Source organism: Lutra lutra, chromosome 9, assembly GCF_902655055.1.
Source record: "Lutra lutra chromosome 9, mLutLut1.2, whole genome shotgun sequence".
NCBI lineage: Eukaryota > Metazoa > Chordata > Mammalia > Carnivora > Mustelidae > Lutra > Lutra lutra.
Window position 1 is genome coordinate 68,622,094 of NC_062286.1, and position 22,845 is coordinate 68,644,938.

Below are 22,845 nucleotides of genomic sequence, written 5' to 3' on the forward strand. Positions count from 1 at the left end.
GTGGTATATATATACAATGGAATACTATGCAGCCATCAAAAGAAATGACATCTTGCCGTTTGCGACGATGTGGATGGAACTAGAGAGTATTATGCTTAACGAAATAAGTCAATCGGAGAAAAACAACTATCGTATTATGATCTCCCTAATATGAGGAAGTGGAGATGCAACATAGGGGGTTTGGGGGGTAGGAAAAGAATAAATGGAACAAGATGGGATCGGGAGGGAGACAAACCATAAGAGACTCTTAATCTCACAAAACAAACTGAGGGTTGCTGGGGGTCGGGGGGGTCGGGGGGGTCGGGAGAGGGTGGTTGGGTTATGGACATTGGGGAGGGTATGTGCTATGGTGAGTGCTATGAAGTGTGTAAACCTGGTGATTCATAGACCTGTACCCCTGGGGATAATAATACATTATATGTTTATTTAAAAAATTTAAAAAATTTTTTAAAAATGCCTGTGACTCAATAGCCAAAATATGGAAAGAACCTAGATATCCATCATCAGATGAATAGATAAAGAAGATGTGGTATATATATACAATGGAATACTATGAAGCCATCAAAAGAAATGACATCTTGCCATTTGCAACAACATTAATGGAACTAGAGGGTATTATGCTGAGTGAAATAAGTCAATCAGAGAAAGATGATTATCATATGATCTTCCTGATAAGACGAATTTGAGAGGCAGAGTAGGGGGTTTGGGAGGTGGGGAAGAAAAAAATGAAACAAGATGAGACTGGGAGGGAGAGAAACCGTAAGAGACTTTTAATCTCACAAAACAAACAGGGTTGTTGGGGGTGGGGAGGTATGGAGAGGGTGGTTGGGTTATGGGCATTAGGGAGGGTATGTGATGTGGTGAGTTCTGTGAAGTGTATAAGCCTGATGATTCACAGACCTGTACCCCTGGAGAAAATAATACATTATATGTTAATAAAAATAATTTTAAAAAGGCCTGCGAAAGAATGGTTGTAGCTGCTTTGGAGATTTCTGTTGTCCTTTAGTCTACTAGAGTGAATACATTCGTCCTGTAGCATCTTGTCTATTTGAACTTGGTCTCCCTTAATAAATACTGATTTGTATTATAACTGATGATATATGAAAGTTGAGTCAGGATTTTTCTTGGGCAAGAAGAGGACACTGTTTCTGCCAGCCTTCAGCTTTTGCAAAAGTTTTAAGTGTCTAGATAGAACTGAGAAGGTAATTGTAGCAATGAAAGAACTCTTGGTCTGATAAGTGAAATGAGAAAATAGAATGAAAGTCTCTAAGAAAATGGAGCACATGGATATTTTATAAAATTTCAGTGAAACATCTAGATGGCTTCATTCTTGTGCTTCAAAAACTAGTGTTCCCCTCTCTCTGCCTGCCTCTCTGCCTACTTGTGAGCTCTCTCTGTCAAATAAATACATAAAATCTTAAAAAAAAAACAAACTAGTGTTCATTGAAATAATGTTTAGTCAAATACTATATTTTGCATTTCAGCAGAAAAGTGCTTTGATATCTTGTTATTTGAGTTTTTCATTAGAAAAGAGGTCCTCTTTGTGGTTCATGCAGGCAACATTAGTATTCTGTACTTGCATGTTTAGTTTGTACTTCTGGGACTCCATCTTTCCCTTGGTGGCTTCTACACCTGCATGTGATGAATAGGTCTGTATTTGGTAGGATCCCAGTACCTCACCTTTTTACTACATCTGCCAGTATATAGAATTCAGGAATTTTTACCAAGTAGAGGTTTTACGCTTAGGCCTATCATCCCTTTTGATACAAAGTGTTTCAGGTATGTGGTTTATAAGGAAAAACTGCTTTCTGGTAGTTGTTTGAGGAACATAGAAGTAAAAACAAAGTTGAGATATGCATTCTGATTCCCATTTTACTTTTTTGTGTATAGCTTTACAACAGGTGGAATACCTAATTGTATTTACTTCTTTCCTATTGGCTGACTAATACCCAGTCATTTGTCAGATACTCATTGTTGCAATTCTCTCTATATCTTTTCAATAAAATTTCATAGAAATCCATTGTGTTTTTAGATAATTGAATGAAATATAAAGATTATTGACAATTCATTGAGGAATCACTGATCTTTAAAAGTTATTTGTATGTGCTTATTTGTCTTAAACCCCCATACATGTGCATGCATACTGAGATAGAAACACTTGCTAAGAAATGGTCTATCTAGCTATTGACAAAGTCATTTAAGTACCCTTAACTATTAGTTTAGTGAATTTTATAGTTGTTGGGCTCCTGACAGCGAACAGCAGTTGCCTCTCAGATTTTTATGATTCACTCTCCCAACTGCTTCTGTAAACCGAGCCAGCATGTGGGGTAGCTATGGACAGCACTGACAGTATGTCTGCGTTTCTCTGTCACCCAACGAGGTGCTTGTCCTCATGTCTCCCACTCTCTTCTCAGCAGTACTCTTTGTGTTCCTCCACTGAAGCTACTAACTCGACTCTGTACTACTTGTCCATTACTTTCAGCCTTCACACTAACTTCTGGTTTTTGGTTTATTTTTTCTTTAACCAACACTTAGTAGGCACTATTTTAAGTTTGGTACTGTATTAACTCATTTAATATAGAATACAGTGGATACTGTTATCTTTGTTTTACAGAGAAGGAAGTTGAGGCCCAGAGTATTGAACATACTTGCTGAAGCTCACATAGCTAGTTAGTGCTAGAGCTTGGGTTTGAACCTAGGCTGTCCTGTAGTGTGGTTCAAGTCTGTCTTTCTAACCACTGTGCTCTGCCGCCTTAGTCCTGTGTGTCCACATGGGGCCTATAGTTACATCATTTAATTTCAGCGATCTTAATCCCTTGGCTAACCTGGGAGGGATATTTGCCAACTTCTCTTGCTCCTTCCTCTTCCTAAGTTAGGAAGAACCTATACAGGGGAAAAAAAATTTTTTTTTTTTTTTTTTTTTGCCTCTTTTCCTTTCCTCCTCAGCCAACCACCTAGACTGCTGGAAGGAGAGGGAATTATTTAGCTTTATTCTCCCAGAAGGCTTTGTAAAATACACTCTTCCAGTCCCCAGTCCTGATACAGGATCCTCCCTCTCCCCATGTGAATAGTTTGTTTAAAAATGTGTGTGTTATATGGAGTACCTAGGTGGCTTAGTTGGTTAAGGGTCCAATTCTTGATTTCGGCTCAGGTCATGATCTCAGGAATGTGAGATTGAGCCCTGTGTTGCACTATGGGGACTCTGGACTGGGTGTGGAGCCTGCTTCAGATGCTCTCTCTCTTCTCATCCCTCTGCCACCTGCCCCCCCCACCATGTCCCCCCCCCCCAGGGTGATGCTCTCTGTCTCTCTATAAAAGGGAAAAAAAAAAAACAATATGTATCTTACATTTCTCGTCATATTTCTGTGTGCTCTATTCATTGGGTGTGTTAGGACAGAAAAGAGTTGAGAACCAGTAAGCTACAATTTATTTTGAAGTAAATTGTAAAACTTTCATCTATCTGGACTGAGAATACCGCTTACATATATTTTACTCCAAATGAGTAACTTTAGTCACTTTATATTCATTAGAAAAATACAATGGAAAACTTCACTTTAGCAATGAAAATGCTTAACATGGTCAAATTTTTGTTCACTGATCTTTTATTGAATGTATAAAGCTAGTGTTTATGCTGAATATGATAAATGTTTTGCTTTCTTTGATCAAATTTACATTCAAAGAGCTGTTACAAGAAAAATTCTCCCATAAAAATTCCAATATGTTGTTAAAGTGGATTTTGGTTGTATCTTATTTATATCACACATAAGTCTGTTGCTTACTCTTTGTCATGTAAATTATAAATGTCTTTCCTCGTATTGCTTGCCTTAAACAGTCTTAAAAAATGTATGTGGCTGAATAATTGCCTGTCACAATATAATCTGCAGAGTTGAAATATTTTTTCAACTTTAAATGCAAGACTAGGTACACCCCCCAGCCCTTGCCCAAATGTAATAGGTGAATAATAGAAAGTAAATGTCATCTGTGCATTTAGTTGATTAACTGTCACTTGTTTATGATTGTACAACTGCTTTGTACAATGTAATGGTCAATGTAGTACAGTAACAATACATTTTTAGTGGCATTATCAGCATTTGTAGAATATACTCACCATTATATTAACTAAAGTTGTATAAACAGATTTATTTTTTATGTGTATGTTTAGATAACTGCATAAAAATGATTTTGTGTTTGGTCATAGACTTAAAGCACACTTTAGCAGAAAAATGAAGCCATTAAAAAAGAAGTAAGGAGCTAGAATTAAGTAACCTTTGGTGCAAGGTACTAGAAAGTCAAGGGAATTGTTTACTTTTGAGTATATTTTATCATTTTATTTATTCTCAATATTTCCTGATAAGTTATGATTTCACTGAGAGCTTCCCAAGAAGTAGAAGAATTTCCTAAAGCATTTGTGCTATACTTTTTAAGTTCTTTCTTATTTATGCTTGCATATTAGAGAATTAAGAACTTGGGAAATAATTTACATGCTCTCTAATCAGTCATTTCAAGGACACTCTGACCCTGAGTTATAAGAATTAAGTTATCTTTGAGATGATATGTTGAGAGTATTACTCAATTTCTTTCCTTTCATTCTATTTTTCCCCCTTCTTTAGTCCTTGCTTGGTAATGTCTTCAAAAAAGCACCTTGGAAGGAATTTCTGAAGTAGTTACCAGAGGCTCTAATCATTTTATTTTTATTTGAACAATGTGATAGAGTAGGGGAGTATCTAGTTGAGAACAACATAGGTAATCCTGTTAGAATTTGGAGTTACCCTTAAGCTATGACTAAATTTCATGTGTATAATATTTTAAGTCCTATCAAAAATGCAATACTGAAAATTTCAGACCACTTCTAGTAATAGCAAATATTTATGTAACATTTTTGTTTTAAAAACTATGTTTATATATTTTTTCATATTATTTTCACCAAATTGAACTGAGATAGGCAGGTTAAGTATTATTCCCATTTTAGAGACCAAGATCTAGGGCTTAAAAAACTTAGGCAAAAAAAAAAAGAGAGAGAGAAAGAAAGAGAATTTAGGCAACATATTTGTAAGTAGTAGAGGTGGTATTAGAAACCAGAACTTTTCTTAGACTAATGCTCTGTTCAGTAGGACTCAAGTGCTTATAAAATTGGGGGGAAGTCTCCTCTGGCTGGATTGGTAGGAAATTTTGATACTATTTTGAAAAAATAGAGGGAAAACCGTTTGTCTTGAACACCTTTCAGTCCTTAAAGACAAAACTTACTCTGGTACATCTTTTAGAACTGAATCTGTAGTTGGGAAGGTTCCTAGAGGGGTACAATTTTATGTCCCTGGGAGTTGGACAGAAAAAGTTCGTCTCTCCCATATATTCGGTTTAGAGTTAACTTTGGGTGTTTGGGCATTATCCTTTCAGGGATGTTAAATTGTGTGTATGTGAGGGGACCAGTTTAGGTTCAGCAAGATGGTCCGAGTTGGAGGAGGTAATGGCAAGTCCACAGATGGCGCTGGTGCTGTTTCTCTTTTTCTTACCATTGATGCTGAGAAATGGGGATTCTCTGGTCATCTACTGGACAACTATACACAGAATCGATTCATTTTCTTCTAGGAACCTGTAGATGGTTATTTGTAGCCACTGAACTTCCTCCAGTTACATGATTATTTTCTGTGCCTCAGTTTTTGCTCTTCCTTCTATACTGCAGTGTTGTAAGAATAGTTATGTGGTGTTTGTTTTCAGGATGTACCCTTTTGTGTCTAATGGTGTGTTAACATCTTCCCAATATAGGATTGACTCAGTCAGTGATGATACCCTTATCTTCACTTTGGAGTTTACCAATTGGAAGAGGCTTCCTCCAACTGTTGAGAAGATGCTCTCCACTCGTGCCTCAAACTCTTGGGCTCTGCAGCAACATATTGGTAAGAAAGTACAATTTTAAACATGTTTCACTACTTTTTCTTCTCTTCCTCCTCTAGCTGTGTTATAATTTTAAGCGCCAGAGTCAATGGAGAGCATACATTAAATTGGGCATCATTTGCATTTTCTTTATGTGGAGAAAGGATGGGGCTGTGGTGGTGGTGATGGGGGTCATAGTAATTTCCTTCAACAAAAGTGATATCTGACTTGGTAAGTTTAGCCTCAGGAACGGGTATTGATTAATATTTTTATTTAATGGTATCCTTTTATTTCTAGTAAGGATTATTTAAACAAAAGTGAGTCCTAAAATTGTTGTTAGTGTATATTTAGTTTGTGCTCAGAAAAATGCTGAACCTAATTTTCCTCTTAAGAGTGTGTGTGGATTTGTGTTCTCTCTTTAATAATTTGTCATCTCTAAAAGGAAATATTACCATCCCTTATTTTATACCTGTTCTTACTGAATGCATGCCAGTGTGTTGGTATGATAAAACTGTCAAAGTGAGCTTGGTGAAAATTCTATGAATTGATTGATACTTTAAATGACTGTTTCAAAAATTCTCAACTTCCTCTCAACAAATTTTTTAAAGCTAGTTATAAAAAAGCGTACAGCAGAAGATTTTACACAAGGAAACCAGTTTAAGCTGAACATAATATATTGCCAAGTATTCCTATTTACTTATTCAGATTTATTTTACTTTAACTATATTTTGTTAAACAGATTATATATCTTAAGTTGAGAAAATTATTTCTTCGCTGCTATTTTTACATGAAATGTAGCTCTTCATAAAACATGTTGAATAGGTTTTTAACAAGTGAACTTATGCATATGTAGAAATGTGTCTTGTAATTTCTTGCAAAATTACATTTAAGTAAATTTTTTCAATCAAAAACAGACATTCAGGAAAATATGCTCTTGAACTGAGGTGTATTCAAACTCTTAGTTTCTATTGAAGAAAAAAGTAATCTGGAGTTCTGAGTCTTTTCATACAGAATTTCTTTAATGATAATGTTGGAAAACTCACTTGCATTTAATTCTTAATGTTGAAAATTGCATCTTCTTTTACTAATTATGTATCTGAAGCAGCAGAGAACAAATATCTATTCAAAATAGATAGAATATGAGACAATGGATTTTGGGAACAAAAGTCAAATGAGGGAGCATATGCCAAAGGGGAAAATCATTGCAGTGTATCAGTTAGTAAAGATATGTGAGAGTCTCTGAAGACTGTAACATATGGCAGGGTTGTCCAGATGAAGGTAAATTTTGTGCATGAGTACATTACCCTGCAGTGGACTAAATCCATCAAGGGCTTCTTTAATTAGGCACTAGGTAGAGCTTGTGTAGGGTAATAATCATTATCTCTAAGAGGATTTTATTATGGCTGAAGATTTGCAGAAGTCTTTCTCAGAAGTACTAATGTAGCTGATGCTTTTCTGGCCAACTTCTGTAGCCCAGTCCTCTTTTCTTGGTTCCATTCCCATGTATACAGCTGCCCTTTGTACAGCTGCCCTTTGTATTTCCCATGTTTTGACATATCCAAAATGTGAACTTGTTGGTTGTTTTTCCAACTAGTTCTGCTGTTCCTTCCGTGTCCTGGTTTGAGCAGTGGAAAGGCATGGAGCTATTGGCCCCAAGTGGTGAGTTCTTCCTGGCAGCTCTTTGATACTTGTTTCATCATGAGCAGTCTTGTTCGACAGGGATGACTTTGCGCCTGCTGCTTGGCGAGGTCTGCCAGCATTTTTTGGTTGTCACAGCTGGTGAGGGGGCTCTTGTCATCTTGGGGGTAGCGGTGAGGGAGGCTGCTAAACATCCTACGATGTGCAGGGCAGACCAAGAATTAGCTGGACTCAAATGTCAGCAGTGCTGAGTTTGAGAGACGGATCTACATTGTCTCTTGGGTTGTCTGGTTTTAGGAAGGCCTTTTAATTCCTGTCATGGGAAGCCTTTTCAACCCTGTTCTTATTGCACACTACTTAGGAAAAGCTTGCATTCTTCTGGCTAGTTATACTGGTCTCTCAAAGTATACTTTACTGGTTCTTCTTGTGCAGATAATGGGAGTCATTTAATGTCAGATTTTATTTTAGTAAGGCTGAGGAAAAGACATGTCCATCTACTCAGTTGTCAGAATTTCTAATAGTATTATGCTTTTTTCCTTTCTTTAGTTCAAGGCTCTCTCTCAATATACCCAGCTTCCCTTTTTGCCTTCAGTTTTCGGGACACCACATTTCTTTCTTTCTTTCTTTCCTTTTTTTTTTTTTTTTCTTTTTTCAGTAGGATCCAGGCCCAGAATGGAGCCTGACTCAAGGGTTGAACTCATGACTCTGAGATCAAGACCTCAGCTGAGATCAAGAGTTGGACACTTAACTGACCAGGCCACCCAAGCACCCTGACACTCCCATTTTTGTATATAGGTTATCTTTATTTGGATCTTTAGTTGTAAGATTTCTGGTGAGCAGAAACATGACCAGAAACAACACCAATGGGAATGAGCCCAGAAAAACAACTTTTGACTACCTCTCAAGTATATGACAGTCTTGCTTTTACCCACTTTCTCCAGTAACTTATCATGGTAGTAGAAACTACATTGTCAATATATTTCTTTAAATTTTTTTTGAAAAGATGCTTCTTGCAGCTCTACAACTATTAATGAGCTCCTAGATAATTTCAGCTCCGTAGCTTGTTAAGTATATTGGTATCTATCTCCAGGAAAGGATTTTCTCCATTTTTTTAAGGCCTTTTTCAAGTCTTGGAGATTCCATGTACTTGGTCAAAATTCTCCTTTCCTTACCTTTTTCCTCTGTAAGAAAATAGCAAGTTGCTCTGGTAGTTTATAAATAAAAAGGACAACTAGTCCCTTGCTGCTCATTTTTTAATCATGAAGTCAGATTTGTCTTCAAAAAGTTGTTTTTGTTTTTGTTTTTGCATGAGAAAGGAAATGTTATACCAGGTAAAATTTACTGACTGTTCACAGTTTTAATGACAATTTTTAAATCATGTGCCTTATATATACATCTTAGAAACATCATTTTAACCACATAGTAGTAGACTTTTATTTTTTTTTAAGATTTTATTTATTTATTTGACACAGAGAGAGAGATCACAAGTAGGCAAAGCAGCAGCCAGGGGGAAGCAGGCTCCCTGCTGACCAGAGAGCATGATGTGGGACCTAATCCCAGGACTCTGAGATCATAACCTGTGCCAAAGGCAGAGGCTTAACCCGCTGAGCCACCCAGGCACCCAGTAGTAGACTTCTTCATAAAAAAAACTTGCCAATCCCTGATCAGCTCTCCAAGATAAAGTCTAAGTAATTACATTCTTAGGGATAAAAGCGCTTGGCTTAGTTCATTCCCCCTTTAATGATCAAATATATATAATTCTATCCAGAGTAATATAAGAATCTGAATTCTACAAAGAATCTAAAAGGGCCCCAGGAAACTCTCTTGATCTGTTCATTTCAGTGTTCTTCTGCTTTGTTCTAAAAAGAATTTAAAGTAGTTTATACATGTAGATTATCACAGAACAGTGAAGCAGAAGTAAAAAGTGAAAGCAAAAGAAAAATGAAAAGTAATATTGAGGATGGATCGAAAATGGAGTCAGGGAGTGCTTATAGATCTGAAACTGTCTGTGGATAGGCTATAAGTTTGGCGCTGACTAACCTCTCTAGTCATTGACACTAGGTTACAGAGATCATTATGTAAAACAAGCTTATTGCTCAGAAGTAATATTCATGGACAATTTTCTAGACAGTATCTTGGCAGCCGTAGTTTCTCAGGACTTTATTTTACCAGTCTTCAATGTGGGCTCTTGCTATCATACCTAACTATAATTCAATAAACGTAGGTCTTCAGGGATCATCAGTACAGTGTCATCCAGGTATTAAGGTATCTGTTGCTCTGAATTGACCAGGGCTGGATTTGTAATATCTGGAGGAGTGGATGACCTATATGTACTTCAGCAGTTCTCTCTAAATATTACATCTTTCAACTCCATTTCTTTAGAAAATTTTATTTACTTAAGTAATATCTACACCCCACACGGGGCTCAAACTCATGACCCCAAGATCAAGAGTCACAGGCTCTTCCAAATGAACCAGCCAGGTGCCCCTAAATTCAGTAGTTGTAATAATAGTAGTAGTTAACAATGAATCTAAAATTATACTACTTAAGAAGCATCAGTGCTTGTGTTATGTTGTGTTATGTTGCAGGTTGAGTTGAGAACATATTTTTAAGAGGTAGTTGAGCTTCAAAGTAGAAGCAAAACAAAAATGGAACATAAAGGTTGATTTGTGATAGGTTAAGTGTTCTGTTTGTGAAACCCAAAGAACATTATGAGAACTCCTTGCTAAATATGGTGGGCTGAGCAAGTATCCACAACCAGCGTTTCCTCTGAAACTTTGAGTAGTACTCTTAGTTTTGGAGCAATCTTCAGAGCAATCCTCATGTACTCTTCATGACGAACCCCTGCCTGCAGTAAGTACACCAAACTGACAACATGTAGCACCTTATTTTAAGAGATTATTACATTTGCATTTAAAAAATTGAGGAATAACTACCAGAAACAATTTAAATTTAGCAATGGCTTATCTATAATCCTTTCTGGTACTATTTTTTTCCCCAGCTTTATTGAAATATAGTTGATGTATATAACATTGTGTAAGTTTGAAGTATACCTTTTTGGTAATAATTAACTAGCATTCCAGTTGTCTACTCAAGCCATTTCTAGTTTAAGGTAATAAAATGTATCCAGTTTTAAAAAGAACATTTTTCTGTTATCTATAGCAAGAGCGTATATTTTATGCAAAAGGTGAATCACATTTCTTGAAGGTACATCTTTCAAGATATATATATATTTAAAAAGTTATTGATTTATTTACTTTGACTAATCTCTACACCAACTTGGGGCTCAAACTCCTGACCCTGAGATCAAGATTGCCATCCATGCTTTATTAACTGAGCCAGCCAGGTGCCCCTTAAGATGTATCTTTTATAGCATTAAGTTACTTGTTAAAAAGATGGGAGGTGTGGGGCACCTGGGTGGCTCAGTGGGTTAAAGCCTTTGGCTCAGGTCATGATCCCGGAGTCCTGGGATCGAGCCCCACACTGGGCTCTCTGCTCCGCGGAGAACCTGCTTCCCCAGCCCCCCCCCCTCTGTCTGCCTCTCTGCCTACTTGTGATCTCTGTCTGTCAAATAAAATCTTAAAAAAAAAAAAAAAAAGATGGGAGGTGTGGCACAGCCTTATTTCAGGCTAATGGAGAGTTTTAACTCTTCTGCTACTTTGTCTCTCATGGTAGTGACATATCCATGTCCAAGGAAAGGTCAATAAAAGCTACGAATAGTATAGTGGTGTTTTTGGTAATGAGTATTTATATAAATGCTGTGCGGTAGAATTGCTCAACTAAAACCTACCTGCTTCTTATTTTAAATACCGATGAGCAAAAGTCCAACTTGAAGTTTTCAGATAATTATGTTCAGTAAATTGAAAGGTCTAAATTTGGTAGGGATCAGGAAAATATTTGGAGTAAAGAGTTGTTCTTTTAAAAGGACAGGAAAAATGGACCATGCCCATAGAATTAATGAAGCTCCATATTTGATGAGACTCAGAAGCCACTATTCACGGTGGTTTTCAACTCTAGAGGCATTTCCTCTGGTTTGAGGCATTATCACTAAAGAACCCCAACAGTAATTGCCTCTCATCTTGAAAAATTAAACATGTGATCTTCTATTTATAGAGTAGGAAACTTGACCTCCAAGATTCCAGCCATATTGTTGGCCTTTATAACTCTAGCAGAATCATGCCTTGATTAACAGTGTCCTAAAGACTGCCCTTATTGTTAGATTTAACAGCCAGACTTAGTTCTGGTTTTTTTTTTTAATGAGGAATTTATAGTTAACTTAAAATTTTAACAAGATTCCATCTGCCCATTTATAATTTTAGCTTCACACAGCCTCTTACTAATCCAAGTGCAGCATCACATAGCATTTCTTACTAATCTACATGGCTGTGTGTGTGTGTGGGGGGAAATTCTTGCTAAACTAGGTACTAATGGGTTAATAGCTATAGTTGCTGGGATATTTTGCCAGTAAAACTGTTAATGATGTTGTCAGTAGTCTGTTGGTAAGCTAGGAGAGGAGAAAATGTTGCCCTAAAGCAATTACAACAGAATATTTAATAATTTTTTAAAAAAAGATTTTATTTATTCATTTGACAGAGTGATAGAGTGAGAGCACAAGTAGGCAGAGCAGCAGGCAGAGGGAGAGAGAGAAGAAAGCTCCCTGCTGAGCAGGGAGCTCTAGGCAGGGCTGGATCCCAGGACACTGGGATCGTGACCTGAGCCGAAGTCAGATGCTTAACTGACTGAGCCACCTAGGCACCCCTAAAACAGAATTTTTAAAAAGTATTCCAGGTATCACATCATCAGTATTATTTGAAAGACCATCTTACTCCTCCTGCTTATGTACTGTGTTGGAAATGTGCACAGGCGGATCCCGGGGACAGCTGTATCCCAATTAAAAAAAAAAATTATTTTCTAGACCCAAAATATCTATTTTAGGGTGGAAAGCCAATTAGAATGAAGCTTTAGCTCCTGATAGCTTGTTCATTTGAGAATTTTTAAATCATTCAATCTGTAATTTTAGTTAGTTACAAATATGGACCACAGGCAGAAGTCTTCAGTGAAGAGAAGCTATCATGTAAGTATTTCTGTAGGTGGACATTTACAAATCTCACTGTTTATATCCATTAATTCCTTAGTGAGTGGATTCTTTAATTACATGTCAGCTCTGTGTTAGACACTGACAAAATTTATGAATGAAGAAATAAAGTGAGCATAGTTCTTTAGTGCCATGACTAAGGGAATGATGATGCCAGGTCATGGCAGAGGCTTAACTTGTTTTATAGATTAAAGGGTCTCAGTTTGTAAAAATAACAACATCAAAGATTTGATGAGATAAAAGTGATTATTTATGTAATAAGGTTTCAGATAAGCCAGAGGGAGATGGGATTAGCCTTAAAGAAGCCCATCTCTTTGAGAGAAGAAGAGCAATGAAGCTGGTGTGGTTGGAGGTAAGTTTATAGCTGGAGAACTAGGCCTGCAGAGAGAATGGGCCCTGAAGGCCTCCTGTTTCACTTTGAAGTAGGAAAGAAATGGCGCTGAGGAGACTTAAGTGACAGTGGGGTGGGAACCGGATGTTTGAGAATTTTGGTTGTGGGAAATGAATGAGGGACTAGGAAAGGAGGTCCCATGCAACCTTACAGACCTGGTAGAGGTTGCAAGTGGTACTAGTTCGTATGATTATGGGATCATTTTTTCCCAGCATTGATTCTCTTTCTCCGTATTGAAGTGCAGAAAGAGAGTGGATAGATTGGTCCTGGGGAACTGTCAGCGCCTTTAGAGAAGAATTGAGGATGATAAAATAATATAAGTGATGGGCCTCCTGGAATCCAGTCTGAATAGGAAAGGACATGAGAAAGGAAGGGATCTGATAGACCAGTGGTAGGAAGAGTCTGGGGACCTGAGGTCTCCATGATACTAAAGATGGAGTGTACTGGCAGTAAGGGAGAACAGAGTCTGGAAGGACAGGTGATAGTATATGCAGGAATTTAAAGACAGAAAGCCATAGGTCTGGAATTGGTGCAGAACCATGAGAATGCTCCATTTGCCTCCTAGACTTTGTGGTAGGTGTGACAGGGGTGGAGGAATGAGAAGATTCTGTGTGAGAAATTTGTCAAGGAAGTAATTTCCCGGCGAGGATCAGGCTTCTGTGAGGACAGAGGTGGAGAGTTTTCTCTACAGAGTTCTAGATGTAGGTGAGTTTGTTTATGGTAGAATGGGGTATCCCGAAAACTTTATGGAATAGTTATGGAGGCAGTTAAAATTTGCTTTATAATATTGAGTCTCATTTTTTCCTCTTGTCTCAGATTACTGTGTTATAATACCCTAAACAGGGTAGGGTAATGAAGAATGTATTTTTCTGGGAGATTCTAAGACCATGATGCATTTTTTATTTTGATAACCACCGGAAATTGCTTAGGCTAGATGGTTTTAGTAACTTGCAGATATTCTCCAGAGAGGCTCCAGAGAGGCACTCTAAAGGTACAAAAGAGGAAGATGAAATTACTTATCAATGATTAAGTTCCCTTTCATTTTGTCTTTTCTCTACTAGTGATGTAGTTGTAAGAATTGAGTTTTTGCCTCTCCCCTACCCCAACTGAGCACACATGGCCCAATGCTTTGTACTTATATTTCCACATGGGTTAGAATAATGTTTTTTTGAAAATCTGTGTAAGAATGACTACTGATAGTTGGGGCATCTGGGTGGCTCAGTTGGTTAAGCAACTGCCTTTGGCTGAGATCATGATCTTGGGGTCCTAGGATTGAGCCCCACATCATGCTCCCTGCTCAGTGGAGAGCCTGCTTCTCCCTCTCCCTCTGCCTGCTGCTCTGCTTACCTGTTCTCTCTATCTCTCTAATAAATAAATAAAATCTTAAAAAAAAAAAAAAAAGAATGACTACTGATGGGGCAGCTTACTTTTCTGCAGATGTTAGGAAATGGAGATAACATGAAATGAATTTATTACATCATTAATAGGCTAATACAAGAAAGGAGTTGAAATGCGAATAGCACAAAGTAATACAAATGATTAAGATTTTTATTTATTTATTTATTTGACAGAGATCACAAGTAGGCAGAGAGAGAGGGGGGAAGCAGGCTCCCTGCTGAGCAGAGAGCCCGATGTGGGGCTTGATCCCAGGACCCTGGGATCATGACCTGAGCCGAAGGCAGAAGCATAACCCACTGAGCCACCCAGGCGCCCTGTTCTGATTTTTCTTAACCTTCTTTTTCTTGGTGATAAATAGGTATCAGTAGTATGAATCCTAGTGCATATTTTCTAAAAATTCTGTTGATTTAAGGTAAAGGTGATATTTTAGCTGAGTGAAAAAGAAACCACTTTCTTTTTTTTTTTTTTTTAAAGATTTTATTTATTTATTTGACAGAGAGAGATCACAAGCAGGCAGAGAGGCAGGCAGAGAGAGAGGAGGAAGCAGGCCCCCTGCCAAGCAGAGAGCCCGATGCGGGGCTCGATCCCAGGACCCTGAGATCATGACCTGAGCCGAAGGCAGTGGCTTAACCCACTGAGCCACCCAGGCGCCCCAAGAAACCACTTTCTGAAAGAAAGCTTTGCTTGGGAAGATAATTCTGAAAACAGATACTAGAAAGTACTTCTATTGTTGAGTGATTTTCTTGCCAAAAACAATGTGTCACCTAGAAAAACTCTCATATCGATGCATTTAAAATACTTAGAAACCGTTTTCTTGGGTTTTGAATGCATTTAATAAACATGTAGGGAAGCAAAACTTTCTAATTAGCTTATAAACTGATAACAGAAAAAACAGAAATTTATTGGATAAATTTTGATAAAAACTTTTGCATAATTAGTAGGTGGGATCGGATAGTATCCTGATTAGTTCAGCTAAGCTACAATGTATTCCTCCCATTTGGACCTCGTACTTTTATAAGATATTTTTTTAATCTAATATCTACATATCTAATATCTAGTAGCTACATCAGCCCTTATATCCAAATATGAAAAAAACTGGACCTAGAGCCAAATCTTGGAATTGCCAAGTCACTAAGAATTAAATTTGTAAAGCTTAATCAATCACCTCACTCTTGTTAAAATATTATTAATATTAATATTTTTAGTAAAAGTAAAAAAGGTTTTATAAATCTAATAAACATTTTTAAAAAGTATTTCTTATTTAAGCTAATTTTTTAAATTTTATGTGTTTTATAGTACAAATATTGTTAACCTAATAGTATATACATATTATTCATATGTAATTAAGTATTTACACATTGGGGTTATATACTCAAAGACTTTTCCCTCATTGAGTGTGCAGTCAAAACATTTGGGGAATCATTAGATTAGATGGTGTCTAGGATTTGTATGTTATTGTATAGTTTATAAAATGCTTTTGCAAATGTGTTCTAACCTCAACCTCATCAACAGCCTTTCAATGCAGAGAGGTGTCATCATGTCCATTTTATAGATGAGGCATTATGCCCATGTTACAGAGGAAGAACTCAAAGTCAAAGTATTTAAATGACTTGTCCAAGGTTATACAACTTGTTAATAATGTCTTCTCAACTCCAGACAGGTCTTTTTACTATATGGTACTGTTTCCATTCATTTTGCTTATTGCTCTTCTATTGGTCATTCCCCATGTTTTGATTTTCTGCCCTAATCTTATTGTTATTTATTTTTCAGAACCCTCAGGTAATTGCTTTTTGTATGTTGTCTAGAGTTTTTGGTTATAATCAGTGAAAGGGAGAGAGACTATACTAGTAAATTAAGAAAGACTGGAAACAAAGGATGGAAGCCAACCAGAAAGACAGTATATTCATGATGGAAATATAAATTGTACTAGATGGCCCAGAAATCAAATGAATGCATCTAATGTGGAAAACCGTGCAGAGGAACCATAGAAATATAGTCCAGGCAGATAGATCATTTAAATACTGGCATGAGGGCAGGCTGGAGATGATTGGTTGTGGAAAAAATAGATGGTGGGTATGTATGATGTACATGTAGTTCTGTGCTATAATAAGGTTGGCATTAATAAGCATAATGAATTAAGAATTGTGGAGTTTAGTTTTGTCATGTTTTGTCTTAGTAAAACTTGATAGAACATGTAGCCTTCTATTTTCAATGTTCTGTCAGTACATATAACAAAGAACAAAATTGAATAATTCTGTATAGGAACGAAAGGTTAAATGATGTTTGCTACTGGATGTATAGATAAACTAGGTTTAATATGCTAAAGTGATTGGGTCAGAAAAGTGACTTAAAATTATAGTATGGTTTCAAACATCATTTTCTAGGCTATGATCAGTGCCATAATCCAAGAAAACAGACATGTATTTAACAAATTAAAATCTGGTTTTAACAAGTTTTCATGAAAGTATGTTTTTACATATGTAGAGCTTCTGGGCTATTTCCCTATTATAAATTTAAGACATGGCTTGATCTTCTATCAGCCTAGTGGTAATAACACATCTGGAAATATCATGCATCACTAAAACTTTCATAGGAATTTTGAGAGCTTTGAAATATTTCATATATGACTATAAAGTTCCCTTAGTATTCACTGGCATATTAAACTAAGATGTCACTGAGGTGTATATTATTGTCTGTGTTAATAATCTGCAGATGAAAGATTCCCTTCAGTTCAAGTGAATATAGTTCTTCCATCCCAGTGTTCATGGTGCCATTGATCTATTGTGCTCACAGGAGAAAAACCAAAATGGTACAATTAGAATTGTAACCAATCTCAAGTAACTATATGCCTTTTAAAAAAAAATATGAAATGGAAAGATCTTCTGAAACTTAGGATAGTTTCAGTGGCTTAGAAGATGATAGAGAAACTATTTTGGGTTTTTCAAACTTCAAGGAACCCTAGACTTGGAGTCAAATCACTTGGATCTAATATCCGCTCTTCTGTTGATGTATACACTGTCAACATGGGCAAGTTACTTAAACTTCTCATAGCAGATGTGTGCCAGTCCCGGGGGGCTTAATCACAAATGATTACATTTCCACATACATATTACATATACATACGTATACACACAAACAAATTAATGGTTTCTTTAGCTTTGAAGATAGTGGGGTGGGGTAGTCAGATGGCCTGGAAAGGCTTATTGGCAGGAGGCTGTGGGGCAGCCAGAGGAGATCTCCTCAGCCTGAGGAGTTTGTAAGTCGGTGATTTGTCAAGTCAGAGAAGCTGGCAAGGCATTGAGAATCCTTTAGCCCCAGGTGGGCCACCCTCCCAGGTTCTACAGCCATCCTTCACTTTCCTTCTGGGTGTGTAATAAGGCTCTATGTCAAAGGATTTGCAGAAAGAAGAGATTTCAGTTGAATAAGATGCATATTAAACCCTTACTGAATATAAGTAAAAATTCTCTTAACCAACCTCACTGTAACTCACATATTCTGATCTTGTCACTTCCTCTGTCAGTCCCACCCGACCATGCCCATAGTTTGCTTAGTGTTTGTAGCAGACAGCCTACTTTCTAGTATGCCTACGTGCTGGTATTCATACAAGCTGAGTTGTGTGCTTCCCAAGAATCGATTATGCTTGTTTCTAAAGCTTTTATGACATTTGTACATACCCATTGGCCTTAGGCCCAATTATTGTTCCTATCTCACTGGGTGAGAGGGCTTCTTTATTATGTAATAGTTCAACATGGTTAACCTACTCATTGAAGTTGAACCCACTTACTCATTTGGAAAACTGTGGGCTTTGCAGTTTGGGCATTTTTTTTTTTTTAAAGATTTTATTTATTTATTTGAGAGAGAGACAGTGAGAGAGAGCATGAGCGAGGAGAAGGTCAGAGGGAGAAGCAGACTCCCCATGGAGCTGGGAGCCCGATGTGGGACTCGATCCTGGAACCCCGGGATCATGACCTGAGCCGAAGACAGTCGTCCAACCAACTGAGCCACCCAGGCGTCCCTGGGCATGCTCTTTGCATGCATTCTTGCTTATCTCTGTTTTCCTCACCTGTGTTTTCCCATCTTAGAAGTGAGAAAAGGATTCTTCCTTTAAGTTTGCAAAATAGGGTAAAATTTAAACAAAATATAGATATAGAAACACTAGAAATAAATGTGCTATGTATTGTAGATGCTGTAGTCCTACTATCTGTAATGGGGAGTCCATGAGTTATGGTTTAAGAAAATACTCATCTTTTCTTAGATTCAGGATTATGTACCAAATCAGGTAACTCCTTAGCTTTTCTTATTTGGCATTTTGAAAAACTGTGGTTTGAGGAGTTTCCCACACTCTTAATAAACTATATTTAAGCCAGTAAGCTTAAAGTAAAATGTTACATGATGGATTAACTTCAGTGGTTTGGGAGGTGTTGAAGATATTAAGAGAATTACAATGGCAGGTCCTACAGGGTATTAGTTTACAGAACACTGGACTTGGAGTCAGACCAGCTGGTCTGATATCAGCTGGGTTCCTGATAGTACTTGCCTCTGCTGTTCCGATCCTGGTCTGTTAATCATTATTACATTTCATGAGGATTATAAAAAACTTCTTAGACTAATGAAAGACTTTAGATTTGATTCACACATAAAACCAATAATTGTTTTTAATACTCTCAGTTTCTATGGACATTAGCTTCTTCTTTTTTTTTTTTTTAAGATTTTATTTATTTGAGAGAGAGAAAGCATGCAAGTACAAGCAGGGGTAGCAATAGAGAGAGAGGGAGAAGCAGACCGTCTGCTGAGCCGGGAGCCCGATGTGGGGCTCCATCCCAGGCCCCTGAGATCACAAAGGCAGATGACTGAACCACCCATGCACCCTGACAGTAGCTTCTTTAGTTAACACTTTTCATCTTAGAAAATGAAATGCTATCTTAACAATTCTTTTTTTTTTTTTTTTAAAGATTTTATTTATTTTTTGACAGAGAGAGATCACAAGTAGGGAGAGAGGCAGGCAGAGAGAGAGGAAGGGAAGCAGTCTCCCCGCTGAGCAGAGAGCCTGATGTGGGACTCGATCCCAGGACCCTGAGATCATGACCTGAGCCGAAGGCAGCGGCTTAACCCACTGAGCCACCCAGGCGCCCCTATCTTAACAATTCTTAAATAAGTACCTCTGTATTGTCCCTTAGTTGGTGATTAGCTTTTGGTGGCAGTAGTTTTAAGTGTGTGCTCGTGCTTTGGGGTCATAGGCACTTGAGTTTGAATCCTGGCTCTACCATGTACAAGATGTATAACCTTTGGAAAGTGACCTATTCCTCCTAAACCTGTTTTCTTACCTCTACAGGTGTGTGATAGTATATACCTCATAGGGTTAATGAAGATAGAAAGATAATGTTTGTGAAGTGTATGGGCATGTGACATAGCAGGTACTCAGTAAGTGCTCCTTTCCTCTCTATGTCAGTTATAAATTTACATTCTGTGTCATGGATAAAAAGAGGAAAACTTCTGCAAATTATTTATTCACTTGATGTGCTCGGTCTAGAGACCATTTGCAATAAAACAGAGTCAGAGGGATATGGTATTTGCTACTGTAAGTTTCTATCATTTCTAAAGTTAGTTCATCCATTTTTTTTTAAGATTTTATTTATTTGACAGAGAGAGATCACAAGTAGGCAGAGAGGCAGGTAGAGAGAAGGGGGGGAAGCAGGCTCCCCGCTGAGCATAGAGCCCAATGCGGGGCTTGATCCCAGGACCCTGATATCATGACCTGAGCTGAAGGTAGAGGCTTTAACCCACTGAGCCACCCAGGCGCCCCTTGCCACATCTTTAGAATGTGAATGTTTAGTTTTATATGAACCTGAAACTGACTTTTCAATATGTGGCCAGCAACTGGAAAGAGAGGAACTGGAAGGGTGTAAAAAGAATAAAAGGAATAAATAAAGTTTGTTGTGGTCATCCCCACCCAACAAATCTTTCAAAAGTAAGCTAAGTAACATATACTTTCTCTTTTGCTACAAAGAATTGGAAAGATTTTATTTTTATTTTATTTTTTTTTAAAGATTTTATTTATTTATTTAACAGAGAGAAATCACAAGTAGGCAGAGAGGCAGGCAGAGAGAGAGAGAGGAGGAAGCAGGCTCCCTGCTGAGCAGAAAGCCCGATGTGGGGCTCGAACCCAGGACCTGGGATCATGACCTGAGCCGAAGGCAGCGGCTTAACCCACTGAGCCACCCAGGTGCCCCAGAATTGGAAAGATTTTAAAAAGAAAATTTTAAAAAATTTCATCTTTCCTTTTTTTGTTTCTCCAGCCTCTGTTCCATCCCTCACCCACCTTTGCCGTTTGGAAATTCGGTCCAGTGTAAAACCAGAACACCTACGATCTGACAGTTTTATCTGTCAGTTGCCACTTCCCAGAAGCCTACATAATTATTTGCTCTATGCAGAAGTTCTAAGGATGAATGAAGTTCCAGAATTGGCAGTTACTCAAGATGGAGAAGTCAGCGAAGCTACTTAATGCAGCTCATGTCTTACTCTGAAAACCACCAAAAAAAAGAGCCATGCAGTACAAATTCTTCATGATTTTATAGTCATAAAAGATGATTTTTGTTTGTGTGGTTGGTTAGGTTTGTGGGGGGCAATAGTTAAATGCAAATGTTTACAATTGGGCTTCCTGGTTAAAAAAAAATACTGTTAACCTCACTTATGTTACTGTATCACAGATTCATCACCAACACATTTTTATATTGTAGATTCATTTACCTAACATTTTTTGCTTTATTCTGTTAATAAACTGTGATGCTGCTTCTAGTGCTAACCATGGCATATTTCTGCCTATGATTCTGTGTTTGCCTAGGGCTAGGAGCTTAGAAAGAAATGCATAAAACTTTCCTGAAAGTGTACACACAATGGGGTTGAATCTATTATTATTATTATTTTATTTGAGGTTGACTGTCTTTTATGTTTATAAAAAACTTTTATATTCCATTCTCATCTCTTAATTCAGTTAGTCTTATGAAGAATTTCTTCTCATTGGCTTTTCACAGATAAACTCAGGGGAGAACTTTTTTTTCTTTAAAGAATATCGAAAATGAATAATTTTGCTGTTATTGTTGGTTTCCCCCCCAGTTCCTTGATACTCTCTTTGACTGAAAGAAACTCCCATTTCTGCAAAAGCAAGACCAGACTAAACTCTGAAATAGGCTCAGTTGGAAAAAATTAGGTCAGTATTGAAATAAAGAGGCATTTTACCACATTTAGAATACAAATCAGGGGACTGAGAGGGGCATATCTGTGGCACCATCTTTAAAAAAAGAAACCTATGTATGTCTGAGTCACTTAGTATCAAATAAAACATTTGAGCTCCGTTCAGCCTCCAAATCTAAGAGCAGCTTTGATCCTATGATGCAATGATTGCCAGTTATATTAATATTACAGTGTTCTTCCTTTTTATTATCTAGATAGGTTATCACATGGTCCTTGAGCCTATGAAATTGGACCTCAGAATTCTAGGGTAATGAGACACCACCTCATTGGTTTTACAGATGCTCAATATAAATCTATGGTCAGAGAGAACTAATCACTGGATCAGGTGAGCTGTGGTAATATGCCGTTGGGACCAACCTTAAAAGAAAGTTTATGAAAGCATTACTGTCATGATAGACAGCTAGAAAGTGGGTCCACAGGAGGGTAGGTCTTCTGTCGTAATGGGATCCTGTGGCTTGAAATAGATGGGAATGTGTCAGCCAGGCCATCCCTGATAGGCCTTTGCTATTTGATAAAAGCAGTGTTGAAGACCAAATAATGGAGCATTGTTAAGGTCCAGAGGGACAACTGAACTCGGTGCAGATTAGAGCTATAGTTGCTGCCTGTGGGTGGAGATGGTGTTTGAGTGTGGGTATACAGCAGAAATAAGTGTAGATGTGGAAAACCAGGTGGAAATTCTGATACCTAATAAAGAAATTCCAAGAATGTTTGTACTGTGTAGTAATTTTTAAATGTTCTAATCTTTATTTTTCCAAACCCTAGATCTCCAATTTTGAACATAACTGGTTTATTATTAGGGCCAAATGCACACAGAATGTTTCATTTAAGGGTGAGTCTTGTTAATGTGTTTTTGTTCATGTTCAAATGTGTAGTAAAAATTAAACTATCCATAACATATCATTTAGATCTTGTTCTTAAAAATCTAAAAATGGATATTTCAGAGACATTTAAAAGACCCTGCTAGGGGCGCCTGGGTGGCTCAGTGGGTTAAACCTCTGTCTTCAGCTCAGGTCAAGATATCAGGGTCCTGGGATCAAGCCCTGCATGGGCTCTCTGCTCAGTGGGGAGCCTGCTTCTCGCTCTCTCTCTGCCTGCCTCCCTGCCTACTTGTGATCTCTCTCTCTGTCAAATAAATAAATAAGATCTTTAAAAAAAATAACAAAAGACCCTGCTATTTAAAACATAAATAATTTTACTTACT

General features: G+C 37.5%; 1 protein-coding gene across 4 annotated transcripts in view; it reads left to right on the forward strand.

The window, feature by feature from the left end:
• ASB3 (ankyrin repeat and SOCS box containing 3) overlaps positions 1-22,351 on the forward strand; it is a 109,818-nt gene extending 87,467 nt beyond the window's left edge. For all 4 annotated transcript variants that reach the window (XM_047744020.1, XM_047744021.1, XM_047744019.1 and 1 more), the window contains 2 exons: positions 5,764-5,894; positions 20,690-22,351. In XM_047744020.1, the coding sequence (XP_047599976.1) occupies positions 5,764-5,894; positions 20,690-20,895 (337 nt within the window). In that variant the 3' untranslated portion in view covers positions 20,896-22,351. The remainder of the gene's footprint in view (positions 1-5,763; positions 5,895-20,689) is intronic.
• The last annotated feature ends 494 nt before the right edge of the window (positions 22,352-22,845 follow it).